Here is a 19,276-nt window from a genome sequence, read left to right on the forward strand (position 1 = left end):
GGTTCTCGTCCCTGTGTTCCGTTGGTATCTGTAATCCGAATGTCTCGATTATTGGAGCATGGACATGAGGGTTATCTTATTTATGCTGTAGATGTGACTAGAAAAGAAGAAGGAGGTGGGAATAGAGGAGATACATGTAGTTGCTGAGTTTGCCGATGTATTTCCTGATGAGATTCCAGGCTTCCTACCAGCCCGTGAGGTGGAGTTTGGGATTTAGTTGATGCCATGTACTTCCCCTATTTCTCGTACTCCTTACAGAATGGCACCAGCAGAGTTGAGAGAGTTAAAAGCCTAGTTACAGGACTTGTTGGACAAGGGACACATTCGTCCTAGTATATCGCCTTGGGGTGCACCAGTCCTATTTGTGTGAAAGAAAGATGGAACGATGCGACTTTGTATTGACTATCGACAACTGAATAAAGTAATGATTAAGAATAAATATCTCATCCCTCGTATTGATGATTTGTTTGATCAGTTGCAGGGAACCTCAGTATATTCGAAGATTGATTTGAGATCAGGATATCATCAGATACGAGTTAGAGAGGAGGATATTCAGAAGTCCGCATTCAGGACCAGATATGGGCATTATGAGTTTTTGGTTATGCTGTTTGGGTTGACGAATGCTCTAGCTGTGTTTATGAGTTTGATGAATAGGGTATTTCAGCCTTATCTCGATCGGTTTGTTATTGTGTTTATTGATGATATATTGATATATTCCAGGAGTTAGGCTGAGCATGTTGGGCATTTGCGTTCAGTGTTACAGGTGTTTCGAGATAGACAGTTGTATGCCAAACTCAGTAATTGTGAGTTTAGGTTGGATCGGGTGGTCTTCTTGGGTCATGTTATATCGAGAGATGGGATTTCTGTTGATCCAACGAAGGTCGGAGCCGTATTACAGTGGTCAGCTCCTACATCTGTACCAGAGATCCGTAGTTTCTTAGGTTTAGCAGGTTATTATCATCGATTTATTGAGGGATTTTCAAAGATTTCTAGACCTTTGACACAGTTGACTCAGAAAGCTGTGCGATTTTCGTGGTCTGAAGCGTGTGAAAGGAGTTTCCAGGAGTTGCAGCACCGACTGACGACCGCACAGGTGTTGTCAATCCCTATAGAAAATGAGAGGTTTGTTTTTTATACTGATGCATCATTATATGGTTTGTGATGTGTTTTGATGCAGGATCGACATGTTGTGACATACGCCTCGAGACAGCTGAAACCACACGAAACAAGGTGCCATGTGCATGATTTGGAGTTGGCAGCCATTATTTTTGCCTTGAAGATATGGCGACACTATTTATATGGTACATCGTTTACAATTTATATGGATCATAAGAGTTTGAGATTTTTGTTTACTCAGACAGAGTTGAATATGAGATAGAGACGATGGCTAGATTTGCTGAAAGATTATGTAAGGCCCGGGGCCGAAGAGGGCGGGGGGTGATCGCTGGTGCCATGAGGTTGCACGGACAATGAGCGGCTCCTGGCAGGCTTCTAGGGGGAGGGAACATGAACGAACCGATCCCACACCGGAATGAGAGCGATTCCGAGACTGTTCAATGTAATAGACTGTACAGTTGAAGATGGCTTAAAAGATTTTATTGGTACTACTCATATCACGAAGGTGCATCTTCTTTTCGGTTGCTCATCACATAAGAACTCCAAAGTTAGGTGTGCTTGACTTGGGGAAATTTTGGCATGGGCGACCTCCTGGGAAGTTTTCCAGGGTGCGTGTGAGTGAGGACGTAAGCACGCTGGAAAGACTCATCTTGATACTGTGAAGACAGTCATCGAATGTGGGGCGTTACAGTTGGTATCAGAGCCGACGTCTCTTAGTACGGTGTGGTTCGGGGACGAACCAAGCGGAAGCTGGTGGGCATGTAAGGCCCGGGGCCGAAGAGGGTGGGGCGTGATCGCCGGTGCCATGAGGTTGCACGGACAATGAGCGGCTCCTGGCAGGCTTCTAGGTGGAGGGAACATGAATGAACCGATCTCACACCGGAATGAGAGGGATTCCGAGAGTGTTCAATGTAATGGACTGTACAGTTGAAGAGGGCTTAAAAGATTTGATTGTTACTACTCATATCACGAAGGTGCATCTTCTTTTCAGTAGCTCATCACATAAGAACTCCAAAGTTAAGCGTGCTTGACTTGGGAAAATTTTGGAATGGGTGACCTCCTGGGAAGTTTCCCAGGGTGCGTGTGAGTGTGGACATAAGCACGCTGAAAAAAGACTCGTCTTGAAACAGTGAGAACAGTCATCGAATCTGGGACGTTACAGATTATGATTGTGAGATTGAATATCATCCTGATCGAGCTAATCTTATAGCTGATGCATTGAGTCATAAAGTGAGTTGTACTGCATAGGATGTGAGTCGTTTATCAGCTATGATGATGTCTTGTTGTTCCTTGGGATACGATTTTGATATTTAGACGACTCATGTCCAGGTATCTACCTTATTAGCTGAAACTGATATATATGATTGTATTGGTGAGGCACAGATGACAGATGAGAGAGTTCAGCGATGGAAGGAGTTAGTTTCTCGTAAACAAGATACTCGTTTTAGAGTGGCTGATGATGGCAGTTTGAGGATGAATGATAGATGGGTAGTTCCTGATGCATCTGAGTTGCGCCAGGGCCTGTTGCGGCGTGCACATTGTAGTCGTTATTCTATCCATCCCGGTGGCAAGAAGATATATAAGGATCTACGCTCTCAGTTTTGGTGGAAGGGAATGAAACGTGATGTGATTGATTTTGTATGTCGATGTCTTAATTGTCAAAAGATCAAAGCTGAGAGGAGAAGACCAGGAGGTGAATTGAGTAGTTTAGAAGTGTCGACTTGGAAATGGGATCACATATCGATGGATTTTGTGACTCATTTGCCAAGAAGCACTGAAACTATTGATGCTATTTGTGTGATTGTTGATTCATTGACGAAAGTTGCACATTTTATACCCTATAGCATGAATAATACGTATTTGACGATGACACAGTTGTATATAAGAGAGATTGTATGGTTGCATGGGATTCCAGTGTCTATTATTTCTGATAGAGATCATCAATTTACATCTCATTTTTGGGAAGGATTGCAGACAGCGATGGGGGCAGAGTTGAGATTGAGTACAACTTATCATTCCCAGACAGATGGTCAGACTGAGCGTACTATTCAGACGTTGGAGGATATGTTGCGTGCGTATGTTATGAATTTTAAATCTGTTTGGCAGTCATCTATTCCCTTGGTGGAGTTTGCGTATAACAATAGTTATCAGAGTAGTATTCAGATGGCTCCATTTGAGGCATTGTATGGGAGACGTTGTAGATCTCCGTTATACTGGGATGATGTTGATCGAGCTGCGGTTACCGGTCCTGAGATGATTCATGAGATGGAACATAAAGTAAATTTGATACAGCAGCGATCGAAAGCAGCTCAAGATAGACAGGCTGCCTATGCAAATAAAAGACGAACACCATTTGAGTTTTAGCAGGACGATCGAGTATTTTTGAAAGTTTCTCCTTTTCCTGGCATAGTGCGATTTGGTATGAATGAAAAGTTGGCACCGAGATGTGTTGGCCCGTATGAGATATTGCAGCGGATAGGCACTTTGGCTTATCGATTGGCTCTACCTCCATCTTTATCTGGTATTCATGATGTGTTTCATGTGTCGATGTTGCGGAAGTATGACCCGGATCCTTCACATGTGTTGGATATTTCTGAGATTCAGTTAGATCCTGATGTGTCTTATGTTGAGAGACCAGTTTGTATTTTGGATCGATCTGAACGGAAGCTTCGTAGTAAGCTTATACCGATTGTGAAGGTTCAGTGAGAACATAGAGGTGTCGAAGAGGCCACTTGAGAGACAGAGCAGCATATGCGGGAGCTCTACCCCTACTTATTCTGATGGTATGACGTATCTTTATTTATGTAAGTTATTACTGTTGTTGATTATTTTCGGGGTCGAAATTCATTTAAGGGGGTAGAAATGTAATGTCTGAAATAAATATTACAAGTTGTTGATTTAGTCATGTGAGAATACTAAATAATTACTTATTTTTAAAGAGGGAAATATGACATATTTTGATCATATGAAGTCCAAATGATTTGAAATTTGGATATCATGTAGAAAACTCAAAGATATAGAAGTTTCATGTTTTGAGTTTTGAAAAATTTGATCATTTGACTAGTCCAAAAGGATATACTGGTGTTAAAATTTTAAATATTATATATTATATTATTATTAATATAATATAATATAATATTGTTTAAAAAAAAGAAAAATAAGAAAGGATAAATTTCAAAACTTACGTGAATGAACACTCATTCATTAAAGATTTACCACAGAGGTGAGAGAAATAGAGTTTTTTATTTTCTTTTCGATCTTGCGACTTATCGGTTTATCCAATCAACGAACCGACTTCAGTTCTGGGATCGTTGACACGAGGTCTTCGATTTGAGGTATAAATTTTATAGTTTTGGTGATGTTTGAAAATCGTCGGTTTCTGGAATAATTCTGATAAATTGTTAAATCATACATATATTGAAGATTGTTGAATAGTGTATGATTTTAACGAAGTAAGGAATATTATAGTAATGTTATTTTAAATTATTCCCAATTTATTATATATGGATTTTTAATCGTTGGATTGAGATTTGAGAGTTGTTTGTCAGTTGTTATTAAATCCGATTATATATTCGGAGTCTACGAAGTATAGGCTATACGTTGATATAAAGTTTTTCGTAATTTGACAGATGTTGTAAAATAGCCTATTATTTGAAGTTAATTAGTTATGGTGTATTTGATGGTAGTATTTTGAATTAAATACATCATGATATTAAATTGTTGAACGATAAGAATTTATATCGAGCTTTATATTTTGTTGAAATCATTGTTGTTGGGCTATTTTGATGTTGTGCATTGAGACTATTATGATTGTGTTGATACGGTGATAATGATATGATAATTGTTGTTGAATTATTTAGATATGTCACAAGCATCGGGATCAAAGAAATAGCCGGATCTTATATATACTCGATTATCATGTACGTGTTGACGTACGAGCATATGTTGTTATTGTTTAGTATAGATGAATAGCTATTGCGTTGAACGATGATAAATCACTGTAATTGGGTGATTTGATATTATATCTGTTGTTGTTTATTATTGTTGGCTATTGTTTTTGGGAGACGTCACGTTGATATTGTTCATTCAACGATATTGTTGTCTCCGGAGTTGGGGTGCGACGTATCGTTGATGTTATTGTTCGTTCGACGATATTGCTGTCGTCGGAGTTTGGGTGCGACGTATCATTGATGTTGTTGTTCGTTCGACGATATTTCCGTCGCCGGAGTTGGAGTGCGACGTATCATCGATGTTATTGTTGCAGTGTGATGTTTTTGGGGTTGTTGATGGCTGATTGTCCAGAAACGGCAAAAGGGGATATTTTTGATATGATTTCAGTTATATTTTATGTTGTTAATTGATAGGATCGATTAGGGGGTAATCGTTGAGCTACAATAGCTCGGTTCTTGAAATATTGAACACCGATGAATTAAATCGAGTTTGGTGTTCAAACCAAGCGGAAAACACTCGAAATAATCATTCGTAGAAACCGATTAAATATTTTGTAAAACATTTAAAATATATGCAAGTTGAAAAAATATTTTGGTTGAAGCATTTTCTCAAACACTTGGTGTGCAATATTTTATTTGAAGGATACATAAAATACTTCAACAATGCATCTTTATTACTATGGAAAGTGATAAGTAAATGCAATAAACAAATAGACACGAATTTATTTATGGATGTTCGAAGACTTCAATTGCTCCTATGTCACCTCTTCTTCTCCTTGGGAAGGATTCACTAGAAGACTTTGATTTATACAACTCTTTGTACAAATCCACTCAGCTAGGACTTACCCTCTGCCTAAACTGAACTCCTAGCACTCAAGATTGTAGGCAGCACCTCACAATCAGCATATTTTTTAATGTCACATATGCAAAGACTACAAACACATTGTTTTACGTCTTTGTGTGAAGACTCTCAACTAAACTTTGAAGTTCAACTCTCTTTTATATGTGTGAGTGATTGTGTGAGGAATTTATCCTTTACAGTGTACATCTCAAATGTATCCTCACACAAGGGTTTGTGCTCTCAACTAGATGATATATTCATGCTAACTGCTCATGCTTTGAATCCACTTCAAAAAGCTCTTATTTGATCTTCAAGATGTTGTATTTATAGGCCCCAACAATGATATATACGTTTGACACAAGAATATGATCGTTTGAAAAGTTTCTGTACTGTTTATGAGATTACAACGGTCAAATTTGCCTTACTGGACATTTTTCCCGACTGGTCAACTCAATTGGTCGTTCAGTTCAACTAGGTCAGCAACTCGTTCAGTTCAGTTTCAGCTGGTGTGCTGAAATCAGCCTAGCTGATTTCAGTTTGTGGAGAACTAGTAGTTTCATCATCTTTTATCAGCATCTTAATCTTCGATTCAGACTTTGACTTCTGAAGATGATTTGTAGATCATCGTCTTATATTTCAACGCATACTGAATCGCTTCATTTCGATAACTGAGCTGAGAGATATGACCAAAATACCGCAGCTGCTCAAACCCAACTGATTGTTGTTTTCGTGTGATCAGTTCGGTAATTCAGCGATCAGTTAGACAATTATAACATCCGATTTTGCCCAACTGACTTGCAATACGACTTGTTCCAAATTGAGTTTTCTGATCAGTCAAGTTTGCGGACTGTCATTTGGATCATCCAGTTGAGAGATATCATCAAAACACCGAAGCTTGCCAGAAATTCAGTTTGTGCAGAATTCGGTTTCAGTTTGCTTCTTGTGTTTGCAACTTCACACATGAGTAAATATGTTAGAAATACAATAACAAGTTTTGTTAACATCAAAATCAAGATTGCGAACATGAAATGTTCCAACATTAATATAACTGTTATGGATTAAGATGATGATTGTTGTGTATGCTCACCTTTGGGGGCTGTTTCTGTTGGACATATTACAGGACTATGCTGTGAGACATGATAGAGGTGAAGGACTAGGTGTTTCTAGTCAAACAGTCCTGTAGTTGATAAGTGTATGGAGACAGTATGGCTCATTGCCTTATTTGAGTTATATGTATGTATTATTATACTGTTTCTGCTACACTGATGTAGATAGTGTGGTGATTGCACTATTTTGTCGTATATGCATTATATTATTATGTCGTTGAAAAGAAAAAATTATGCATATGACGTCACATGTTGTATGATTATATGGCGAGGTTTGGGGCACCACAATAATTGACTCATTGGACAACTTAAAAATAACAATTTAGCCATCGTACGTAAGACTTAATGCTGAATCGGGGTTCAAACTAAATTAATGATTAATTTTCAACTTATAGTGGGAGCTAGCCTGCAGTAGGTCTGGAAACTAAAGAACAATTTCAGTTGAAATTTGCATCCCGTTCCCACATTCCACCTGTGCGGAAGATTTTATCTTTCTTGTAATCAAGAGAGAAGACCCTTTAAAGGACACGCAGAGCAGTGTGTTTAGAGCGTGTAAAAATGGAGAAAAATGGGAAAGAAGACCTGGAGATGGAGGAGAAATCGCCATCTTTGGTGGTTAATGGCGATGTTGAACCTGAGATTAATTACAGAGGATTGAAGACCATGCCATTCAGTCATTGGTTAGACATTCTTTGATCAAGCAACAAATATGATCTTACTGTTTCTTGATTTATATGTAACTTTGAATCTGTAGTTTAGCCGACCATTACCACTGGGTCAAGGGCATCGGTTTTTATTTTCTGGTGTGTATTTTCTTTAGGGAATGAGACTTTTGAGAAGCTTGGAGCCATTGGCACTTTATCCAATCTGCAGGTGTATCTAACCACAGTTTTCAATATGAAGCGCATTTCTGCGACCACGCTTCTTAATGTGTTCAATGGCACCACAAATCTTGCGACCTTGGTCGGAGCTTATCTCAGTGACACTCACTTTGGTCGCTACAAGACACTGGGATTCGCATCAGTTGCCTCGTTATTGGTATGTATTTTGCTACAAAGATAAATGGTTTTCGGTTCTGGCTTATGAAATCGTATATTCGAAAATATTTGAGTTTCATGGTTATTACTGACTAGTTACCGGTTATGTTTATGAACTTGGATCAGTCCAAGTTTCGATCTTTATGACTTATTGCACTTGTTCAATGAAGGGTTTGCTGGCAGTAAATCTAACAGCGGTATTCAAGAATCTGCACCCACCCCACTGCAACCCGTCCGACGGCCCGTGCGTTGGCCCGGACGCGGGGCAAATGGCGTTCCTCCTATTTGGTTTCGCGCTAATGATAGTGGGCGCCGGAGGCATCAGGCCATGTAACTTGGCCTTCGGGGCCGATCAATTCAATCCGAAAACAGATTCCGGGAAAAGGGGCATCGACAGTTTCTTCAATTGGTACTACTTCACCGTAACAATCGCGCAAATCATCTCCGTAACGATCGTCGTGTACGTGCAGTCGAACGTCAGCTGGTCGATCGGCTTGGCGTTACCGGTGATCTTTATGTTCCTATCATGTTTTCTGTATTTCGTGGGGAACAAATTGTATGTAAAAGTGTTGCCAGAAGGCAGCCCCATGACTAGTCTGGTGCAAGTAATGGTGGTTGCATTCAAGAAAAGGAAGCTCACGTTGCCTAACAATCCTTGGCTCAACCTCTTCAATTATACTCCTCCCAAGTCTTTAAACTCCAAGCTCCCTTACATGGAACAATTCAGGTACCCCATTAAATATTTGTTTTTTTTTTCTTTTGATTTATTGATCATGAAAATTATTTTTAAAAAATTTGTGATTTGGTCCTCTAAAGAATTAAATTTAAACAGTAGCTCGTAATTTTATTTTTTTTTTCATTTTTTTCCCATAGTGACGACGTGACGTGACTTAATATATATCGACATCATGTTGTCGACAGTTACATCGGTGATATCTAGTAGCACATGTATATTTTGAAGAAAAATGATTGAAATTATAAGGAAAAATAAGATTATCGAATTGAGATAAATTAAAAAGGATGGATCCGATCATGGTGAGATTTTCACTCTCTTGACTTGTAAATCAAAATTCGTCAAAGTCAACCATTTCAACGTTCATAAAATACCTTCACTAATATATCTCAATACGTGTGCGGTTTACTTGCAAGTGGCAATTATTTATCTTATATTATATTAGGTAACGTTCTTTTAGAATTCTTGATTTTGTCGTACTCCTGCTCCACTAACTTCATTTCGGAGTCAAGGTCGAGGAAAAGCATCCAAGAGACATAATTTACACGTATCACATACATATATAAAATATTTAAAAATGAGTTTTTTATGGAATTATGCATCAAATTTATCTATATTTTGCTATAGAAAGAAATTTCATGGGGAAATTGCCTATTTTTTAATACATATTTTGAATTAAAATATGGACTTAGTACCTCTTTGCCTATTATTTTTATAGTGGCAACTAGATGTGAGAGTTAATCTGGTTAATTCGGAAATTAGGTTTTGATTAAAAAAATATTTATAAAATCGGTTCGGTTTTTAAAATCCCGATATATTTTAAATAATTTTAATATTTATATGAGCTTAGACACTATTTATAATATTCATTATATATTGTGGGGCGTGAGATTTACTTTGGATTGGTAACTAAGAAGTTAGTTATTAGTCATTTTAACGTTAATATTTAATGGTCACGCTCATCATCATTTCTTCTTATTAATTTATTGTTTATTAAAGTGGGATTCTAGACGATTTTAATCATTTTATAAGAGGCGCTATTTTTTAATTCATACAAGGGATTTTTTTCGAAAAAATAGTTAATTCAGTTATCGGCCGAATTAACGGATTTGAAATTGGTTTGATTTTAAAGAAAATCGGTTAAGTTTCGATTTAAAAAAATAATAATAATAATCCGGCCGGTTCGACTATTGATAGTGGCAAGTGAAATCTTGTGGTCTAAGATTCTTTATTGTGTGTACAGATTCTTGGACAAAGCTGCAATAATAACAGCAGAAGACGAAATAAATCCAAATGGAACAGCAGCCAACCCATGGAACCTCTGCAGCATGCAGCAGATTGAAGAAGCAAAATGTGTGTTTAGGGTCATCCCAGTTTCTCTCGTTGCCGTCTTCTACCATTTGGGTGCACAGCAACAGTACATAGTTTTTCAAGCTCTTCAATCCGACAGACATCTTGGCAACACAAAATTCCAGATACCGGCTGCATCCTACGTCATATTTGCTATGCTCAGCCTCACCCTGTGGGTGCCGCTGTACGACAGATTCATCGTCCCGTTTATGCGGAGATTCACGGGGAAAGAAGGTGGGATGACAACCCTTCACAGAATGGGGATTGGCATATTCATAACTATAGTGGAGTCGATCATCGGGGCGGTAGTGGAAGAGCGTAGAAGAAATATGGTAAGGACTGGTATGGTTTCATCCATGTCTTCGATGTGGTTGGTTCCTCAGCTGGCCTTGGGTGGACTAGCGGAGGCGTTTTTCGCCATTGCGCAGCTCGAGTTCTACTATAAGCAGTTCCCGGAGAATATGAGGAGTGTTGCTGGAGCATTTTTCTTCTGTGGGTATGCGGTTTCGAATTATGTCTACAGTTTATTGATATCGGTGGTGCACCACATGACTGAAGGGACGTCGGCTGGCAACTGGCTGCCGGAGGATCTCAACAAGGGCAGGTTGGACTATTTCTACTACTTGGTCGCGGTGCTGTGTGGTTTGAATTTTGGCTACTTTCTGGCTTGCGCTAGGTGGTACAGATACAAGGGAGTTGATGACAGTAGCAGAGCAGTGGAAATGGAGGCCAAAAAACTGGACAATCACTCAGCCTGACTGATGCTGGTTTAGTCATTTTTAGTACTCTTGAAAAATTCGACGTTTTCGAGCTTGTGCATCTTGATAAACACTTGAAAGTTCAATTTTAAGTCAGCTATTAACTACTTGATCGAGGTTTAACGAAATGACAAAGTAGCACCCAGTTTTGTAAGTCCCAAAATCTGGACAATCATTCAGCCTGACTGATGACCGTTGTCATTTCTAGTTTCTTTGAAAATTTCGACATTTTTGAGCTTGTGCATCTTGATACACACTTGAAAGTTGAATTTAAGTCGACGATTAACTGCTGATCGAGCTCGAAATAAACAAGTATGAAATAACGAAGGAAGCACCTAGTTTATCACTCCATGTACACTACACACATGTTTTATACAAACATATAATAACATAATAATATAAGTTCCACGTTTTTTCTCAAATGTGGACAAGTTTCATGGCCAAACTTGATAATAAAGGGGGCCACATCTGATTATCTCAGAAAAATATTCTTCTGCTGATGCATGGGAATCAGAACAAGCCTTTTCTAATATAAACTCGAAACAAAACATTGACAACACCTTCAATTGTAGCGCCTGTTGGATTTCAACCATTCAAATGTGGTTTGATTTCTCATACAGTGTATGCCTGCTGAATAGTATCTATGTCCAGACCCTTCAGCCGCACCACCGATTCAACGTGACCTTTGAGCGTATGAAGCTCCCTCAACCTGCAAACGTTGGAAGGTTCTTAATGCATTAGCTAGAGACCGAGATAATCAAACTCTTACATATGAGCATGAGCTAAAGTCTTGCATCAGTCAAGCTGGGGTCGTTGGGCTCAAGAAACAGCCCAGCTCCCTTTCTACTAAGCACAGATACGAGATCTCCTTTGACAAGCAAGAAGATGGTTCATCCTCAGACATATCGACAGAACTTCTAAGTATCATTCAAAAGTAAAAGTCGTCATTACCTAGCAATTTCAGCTCTTCTTTTTGCTTCCTCAGCCAACTGATTGAGTTCTGAGAAATTAGTAGTTTCGTTGAACAATTTGGTATCCGGTACTTGCAGGCCATGAAGGGTTCTTTGCGCATGTGCCCACTTAAGCTCACGCTGTTCTTTTCCGAAATCCTTTTGCCTAGTGAAAGCAATCTGCAATAGAGACAGCAAAATGTCAAGAACGAAAGAAACGAGCGAATACATAGCACTACTGATGAAGTATATATTTACCCTTTGCTCGAGAACAAGATCCCATGCCCTCCCACTAAGAGTATAGCGGATTAGAAACTTGATAATATCAAGAGGAATATAGAAAATGATATTGTACAGCCAAATCACTCCCGCCCAACCCCATCCAATTCCCTCGATTGCTGCAAAGCCCCAGTTTGCATATACTGCAATCAAAGTAGCGACCTGCTTGACAGGAACGACAGGTCAAGAATTACTAGAACAAAAGGAATATTTTTTGACAAAATGGCTAAAAAATAGATGCTAACCAGTTGCGCAATAAAAAATGCTCCCACAAGTAATAAACCAGGACGCTCGACATATGACCAGCTTCGGGATCTTGTAACAAATATCAAAGCTTGACTGATAGTGCTCACTTGAAGATATATCGCTGAAGCAAGCTTTCTGAAGTCATCATGGGCCATTTTCTCCAGAGTCGACACCCCAAATAGTCGCTAGCAATTTAATAGCAGAACGTTATGAAAATTTTAACAGTTTGACGTTTAAAAATAATCCATTCATCTAGTATGTCATAATAGGTTAACAGATAGTTAAATACATTACCAAGCATGGAAAATCACAAAAAAGAGGAAACGAAAAATTCATCAAACATTTGGCTGATATGAATTTAAATTAAGATATATATGAACTTGAGCATCATTCAAAAAATCACAAAATAAGAGTAACAGCATCTAGGAACTTGATTGAACTGACACAAAAACACAAAGACAAATTTAGCTTTAGTTTCAGATCTACAAAAGATGCAGAAACTTTAAAGATAAGCCTACCGGGAAGAAATTTGTCTTGTATGCTACCCAAAAGAATATGACAGTCATCAAGGCCAAGTAACCACCAAGAATTATTCCAGTTGCAAAAATCTCAGCGAGCTTCCAACTGTCGGGTAGAGGAGATGGTTTCACTCTGTCTTTTGAGATGGTCATAATGGTACCTATATGGTCATATTGACACCCCTTAAATCACAAGAGTTTGATGATAGACAAGAGATGCAATAGTTACAATGCTTTTTTTCATGCAAGAATAATTGAATCCATGAGGAAATCAGATGGTTTTTGGAAGGTGAAAAACGAAAAATAGAAAAAAGACACATTTTCTAGCTCATGATCAAAACCAGCGAGTCTCAAGACTTTAAAGGCTAAAGGTCATTCTTAGCTCGGAACATGAACCTCTTGATAAGTGGGATGAGGGCAAGAATTGTTAACAGGACTGACCGTCGTTGAGTATGGCAATGATAAGCACCATAAAAGGTGGGAAGTCAAATTCCCATATCAGGGCCAACATCATGAAGCCAAGCTGTATATAGCAAAGGAAGAGAGATCACACTGTTCTTCAAGAATTATCCACAAAATGCAAGAGTAAATCAAAACCCATAAACAGAAGGATAATAACTTACCACAATACGAATAGTAATTGAAACAGCATAAATCTGACAAAAGAAGGAATTGTTGCCCATAACTCATGGTGAGCAATCATTCTTTAAATGGTATTAAATAAAGAGACCTCAAATGATAAAATTTGGGCCAATAAAAGTTGTACCGTGTAATTTTTCATCCGCTGGAAGATTGCCCGACTGGTTAAAACAGCACTTATTATAACACTAAGGCCAGGTTCAGTAAGAACAATATCGGAAGCACTACGAGCTGCATCAGTTGCATCCGCAACAGCAATCCCAATGTCAGCTTTCTTCAAAGCAGGAGCATCATTTACTCCATCACCAGTCATTCCACATATATGCTTCCTAGCTTGTAGACGCTTTACTATTTCATATTTGTGTTCTGAACAACAGCAAAGACGGACATATTTAACAAAGTTGAAATATTTGGAGCACAAATATTATTCAGCAAAATGTCATTTGATCGTACGATAAAACAACTCTCCCCATATAACCCAATAAAAATTCCTTTGGGACTCCAAACATATATCACCAAAACTAACTTCAACTTCAAGGGAACGAGTATATATAGGATAATAATGAAAACTAAACAAGTATATATAGGATAAACTTCCGACAATAATTCCAAGTTCAATTAAAAGTAAAAGAGTACAATGTTAATTTCAAAATCATTGCTATATAAAATCTATAAATAAAATATAATATTCTACACAGACTTGTTATTTTATCCCCACAAATTTATATGTAAAAAAAAATCCTTTAAAAAAATTTATTTGATGTTTTTATAAGCATGTATTGCATATGTAATATCCACTAGTAATCACATAAGGTTTATAGTACAAAGAAAGCAAAGTACCTGGGAAAACACCAGCAAAACCATCAGCTTTTTCAATGAGCTCATCAACTGGCAGAGCAGCAATTGACTCATCCTTATTCTGTCCCAGCAAAGCTGAAGAGGGATACATATTCGTTCCCATTCCTAACCTTCGTCCAGTTTCCTTTCCAATGGCAAGTTGGTCACCTGTCAAAATCAACTTACTACTATATGAATTCTTGAAAACCAAAGGTATCAAGATTGTCAATGAAAAAAATTATAGCATTAAGTCGAAACAAGAGGTTCACCGGTTATCATTTTGACATTTACACCAAGATCCAATGCCCTTCTTATAGTTTCTGCACTGTCGTGTCTTGGTGGATCAAATAGAGGCATAAGACCAATGAACTGCCATGGTCCTCCAGCACTCTCTTTTGTTTTTTCGGGAACCTCCTGCAAGAAGATACTGAAGATATAGCATCAAAGCTGTAGCATGGTTCAATCATTAACTATCATCAACTATGCGTCCACTTCAGGAATATATTAGACAACATTATGGTAACTAAAATCCTGGAAACTTACCTGGTATGCCACAGCAAGTGACCTTAAACCTCTTTCTGCAAACTTATCAATCACAGCATGGACCCTCCGCTCTATCTCTGACTTATTGCGTGCAAGGTTCAAAATCTAAAATGTGGGTTCCAAGAAATATTAAAATTACAATTAAAGAAACAGTAAAAAACACATAAGACAAGGATAGATTATACCTGCTCTGGTGCACCTTTACTGACCCTGTGCCATTTTCCTTCATTGTCTATGTAAGTCAAAGCCGTTCGCTTGTCAGTAGGGTTAAAAGGAAGAAAATGAACTTCTCGAATTCCAGCTCGTGCCTGTTATGGATCAAACCAATAATTCAAGAAAGGGGAAAACTCTATCTTACAGAAGAATCATAAAGCAGAAGAGCACTACCTCCTTCGGATCAGCAAGCATCCCAACTATAGCACAGTCAATGGCATCCTGGTTTTCAATACGAGAGGCTCGGGCTGCCATCAGAACGACAGTATCTGGATCAATGCCTTTGGCAAAAACCTGTGGACGAAAGTCACTCAGAAGGCAAGGGTTAAAAGCCTCTTAGACAAGAATGCACCAATAATAAACTAAACAGTGACACTTTCACCTCAATGAGATTCTTGTCAACTGTAAGCTTGTTAAGTGTCAATGTCCCTGTCTTATCACTGCAAAGAACGTCCATGCCGGCCATCTCTTCTATGGCTGTCATTCTCTTTGTAATAGCTCCCTACATAAAAGTCGATGTCTCGGTAATCAGAACTATATTAATTCCAAAACGATGGGGGATAAAATAACAAAAAAACAACAACAACAACAAAAAGAATAATAGTAACAATAATTCAAACCTGTTGAGCCAAACGATGAGAACCGATGGCCATTGTAACTGAAAGGACAGTTGGCATGGCAATTGGAATTCCTCCAATTAGAAGCACAAGAAGATTGTCAATACCAGGACGATATTCCCGATGCTGAATAGGGTACATCACTATAATCTCTATAATCATCCCCACGGCAATTGAGCAAATGCAAAAGTTTCCAATTGAAGTCAAAACCTGATTGTCACCATAATAAAACACATCTAAGATTAGAGACTGCATAAACAGAAATTTGAGCTATAGAACAACAATCTTAAACTTAAAAAACTTGCCTTTTGGAAGTGCCCCACTTGATTAGTACTATCAACGAGATGAGCAGCCCTCCCAAAAAACGTGTGAACCCCTGTGGCGATTACAATAGCCTCGATTTCTCCTTGTTTGCAGGTGGAACCAGAGTAAACACCATCTCCTGGACCTTTCGTCACAGGGAGGGACTCACCCGTCAAAGCGGACTGCATGTTTTATCGTTGTCATAGTAGATATAACTAAACACAAACATTTCATGTGAATCGGTGAATCAAGCACTAAATCATAGACACGCGCCTGATCAATTTTCAGAGGATCTCCATCAAGTAAACGAGAATCGGCAGCAATTATATCTCCAAGTTTAATGCTGATTATGTCACCAGGCACTAAAATGGAAGCATCTTCCTCACTCCACCTACCATCTCTAAGAACCTTCACAGAACAACTATCAGTCAGATTGCACGAGGAAGACATATTAACTATTCATATAAACTCAAACAACAATAAACATCGAACTTTTGCTTTCGGAGCAAGACGGGCCATAAGAGCAGCTGCTGCATTCCCAGCATTATTCTCCTCAATAAAACTAATAGTCGAGTTTATCACTAGTAAAGTGATAATGCCCACAAAATCCTGCCAATCTGGAGGCTTTCCCTGTAAAATTTAAACCAAGAATCACTACATTCCCAAGAAAAGCACTCTTAACCAATTTTGAGTTCAGAAAGTTGGCCCCTACTCCTCCATTTGCGAGGGCAATTGCCATGATAGCCGCAGCTTCCATGACCCATGAAAGAGGATTCCACATAAACCCCAAGAATTTTAAAAATTTGCTCTCCTGAGAACACCGAAATTTGAGAGAAAACATCAGATATAATGATTAAATTCACAAGTTCTGTTTTTAAAATAACCAGCAGTCACAAATTCAAACATATACCCTTAAAAACATCAAACTGTTCAAAAGGACTACTCATTCAAACTATAAAACAAGCCAAACAGATCAAGAAAAAGATAAAACAACAAGATATAATATATATGAATCAAAACTTCTTTACAAGGTAAAAAGATGACGCATAATCCAAACTAACATCAGGGGATAAATCATATGGAAACAAATATAGCAGTCACTAATCCGATATTTTTTATTTTTTATTTTGTAGAAATGTAATTTCCACCACCCAAAATACATGAGTCCTCCTTTCAACTAAACTATGATCTACCGCTCAACATCAAAATCGCAACTCAAAAAATTCCTGAGAACAGTAATTTTAAGAACAAAAGACAAAAACTTCAGCTATTCCATTAGCACCTTCTTTTCCTCAAGCTTGTTGTGCCCAAAAATGGCTAATCTTTCTTGAGCAGCCTCAGTCGTCAGACCATTTTTGGTGCATCTCAGATTCTCAAACACTTCGTCAATGGGGATGTTTTCCTTCAATAACAAACGCAAAAAAGGCGTAACGAAAAAATCAAAACGAAAAGAGACACCCCATATTCAAGAAAATTAAGAATGTCGGTTAACAGATCCATACCAAATCCACAGTTTCCTTCAACACAGCATCAAGAACCTCAGGCTTTTCCCCCATTATTTTTTTCCTATTTCCCACCAAAGAACAAGCTGCCAGATCAAAGCTTATTCGAGAAACACCACTAACACAGGCTGTTAAAGCAGCCCAGTTAAAAAGATTGGATCTTTTTCATGTAAGAAAGAATTCAAAGACAACTCAAGAAGCCAACCCACCAATATCAATCCGACAAGGGAATGCAACCGCTGATTAGAGTGAACAGTTAGCAGAATGCTTTTCCTTTTGCATTTCCCATATAATTTATAATATTTTATTTTTCAAATAAAGAAAGAATAATGGGACTAAAAGCTGTTCAAAAGTAACAAATTTCTCACTAGATTTTACACTTGGCTTTTGCTTGCCTTTTAGGCTCCTGAAATATAATCACGCATTCATGCTCAAACTTTTTCAAGATACATATAGAAAGCACTTGGAAGTAAATATGTTCTTTCCATTTCTATTTTGTTTTCTTGTTTTTCTTTTCTGGTAAAAAGATAGTTTCGAAATTAAAATATGTTTGGTGGATAGATGAGATGGAACAAAAATGCCAAGAACCATAACTGCACATGGCCTCTCAGGCCTACTCCTTAATTTCATTCACCCAATTTCCATTCAATTATTTCTTTATATAATTTATCATAGCATAAAATAAAGCAACCAACCAAGTTGAATGCAGAAGTAAAACTAAAACATGACCAATTTATAATTTTGTTACCAAATTTTCAAATATCCCGTTTTCGGATTTAACTTAAAGTTGAATTCAACAACATCATCCCGAAAGGATGTGGGAAAAAAAAAGATGTTGAAGTCTCGAGTAAGTATTAAATTAATATATGATTGGGTATTATGTATAAGTAGATGAGTGATTTAAGTTTACTGCTTTTTTGAGGGAAATATATTTTTATAATATGGTTTTTCGAAATTTTTTGGATCTGAAATATAAAATGGAATCCAAGACGGATGGATCATAGCAGAGCAGTCAACTTGCTGATTCATATTTTCTACACAATCTTTGACTAACAAGTGTTTCGTTCTCTTTTTTTACAATTTATTAAATTTTATTGGCTAAAATGGTGGCAGATTTGAAGGAGTTATAAAAGTATGTTTTCTCATATTAAAAAAATGTCTATTTTAAATTGTGTTTGTAAATATTTGTCTTCTTTTTTTTTTGGGAGAAAGTCTAGTAATATTTAAAAATAGGTTACTGCTTCTTAAAATATTGTTGTTTTTTTGGGACAAATTAAAATATTGCTGATAAAAATTAAGACCTTGTCAATCCATTTTCTTAGATCATATGATTTTATTTAAAATATAAAAGTTCACAAACACGTTGGAATATCTTAAATATATATTTGTATACGACATTGTTTGATATGAATGATGATGTATTATTTGATACATTAATATTTGACTCAAGTTCTAAAAAGATTAAAATTATAAATCAATATGTTATCCGTATATTGATTTATATATCATACATCATTTATCATCTTATTCTATGAATTAAACGACTATATTATTAAGTTGAAATAATAAAAACTATTTAACACAAAAAGAGAGAGAGATAGAGTGTGTGTATATAGTGTGTAAAAATTATGAGATATTTAAAACAGAGTAAGCCATATTAGATACTGTTAACATATATTTAAACAAAGTTCATCATAAAATGTAATAATCTACTAAAAATAACCCAAAAATCATATGT

At 37.4% G+C, this 19,276-nt stretch overlaps 2 protein-coding genes across 2 annotated transcripts; one reads left to right on the forward strand and one right to left on the reverse strand.

Annotated features, from left to right (window-relative positions):
* Positions 1-7,405: 7,405 nt before the first annotated feature.
* LOC142528833 (protein NRT1/ PTR FAMILY 2.11-like) lies at positions 7,406-10,998 on the forward strand. Its single transcript, XM_075634046.1, has 4 exons — positions 7,406-7,686; positions 7,828-8,051; positions 8,221-8,777; positions 10,027-10,998. The coding sequence occupies exons 1-4, from the start codon at positions 7,572-7,574 to the stop codon at positions 10,889-10,891; spliced, it is 1,761 nt and encodes a 586-aa protein (XP_075490161.1). The 5' UTR covers positions 7,406-7,571; the 3' UTR covers positions 10,892-10,998.
* A 232-nt stretch (positions 10,999-11,230) lies between these two features.
* Positions 11,231-18,060, reverse strand: LOC142528832 (plasma membrane ATPase 3-like). Its single transcript, XM_075634045.1, has 21 exons — positions 17,539-18,060; positions 17,319-17,438; positions 16,749-16,847; positions 16,529-16,666; positions 16,310-16,444; positions 16,039-16,218; positions 15,737-15,943; positions 15,499-15,618; positions 15,291-15,410; positions 15,089-15,211; positions 14,904-15,008; positions 14,630-14,774; positions 14,364-14,528; positions 13,651-13,889; positions 13,508-13,540; positions 13,326-13,407; positions 12,885-13,045; positions 12,366-12,551; positions 12,100-12,282; positions 11,843-12,021; positions 11,231-11,600 (listed from the first exon to the last, which is right to left on the reverse strand). The coding sequence occupies exons 1-21, from the start codon at positions 17,590-17,592 to the stop codon at positions 11,504-11,506; spliced, it is 2,871 nt and encodes a 956-aa protein (XP_075490160.1). The 5' UTR covers positions 17,593-18,060; the 3' UTR covers positions 11,231-11,503.
* Between the last annotated feature and the right edge of the window lie 1,216 nt (positions 18,061-19,276).

This window comes from Primulina tabacum, chromosome 16, assembly GCF_025594145.1.
Source record: "Primulina tabacum isolate GXHZ01 chromosome 16, ASM2559414v2, whole genome shotgun sequence".
In the NCBI taxonomy this organism is placed as follows: Eukaryota; Viridiplantae; Streptophyta; class Magnoliopsida; order Lamiales; family Gesneriaceae; genus Primulina; species Primulina tabacum.

What these genes read in the sequence shown, in the direction of transcription:
- LOC142528832 (XM_075634045.1), bottom strand. Translation starts at nt 17,592, where the DNA reads ATGGGGGAAAAGCCTGAGGTTCTTGATGCTGTGTTGAAGGAAACTGTG. An exon ending in TGCTTGCTGATCCGAAGGAG is followed by an intron (nt 15,212 to 15,290) that starts GTAGTGCTCTTC and finishes GATCCATAACAG; the next exon opens with GCACGAGCTGGAATTCGAGA. An exon ending in ATCTTGTTCTCGAGCAAAGG is followed by an intron (nt 12,022 to 12,099) that starts GTAAATATATAC and finishes TCTCTATTGCAG; the next exon opens with ATTGCTTTCACTAGGCAAAA.
- LOC142528833 (XM_075634046.1), top strand. Translation starts at nt 7,572, where the DNA reads ATGGAGAAAAATGGGAAAGAAGACCTGGAGATGGAGGAGAAATCGCCA. An exon ending in ATTGAAGACCATGCCATTCA is followed by an intron (nt 7,687 to 7,827) that starts GTCATTGGTTAG and finishes GGTGTGTATTTT; the next exon opens with CTTTAGGGAATGAGACTTTT. An exon ending in CATCAGTTGCCTCGTTATTG is followed by an intron (nt 8,052 to 8,220) that starts GTATGTATTTTG and finishes TGTTCAATGAAG; the next exon opens with GGTTTGCTGGCAGTAAATCT.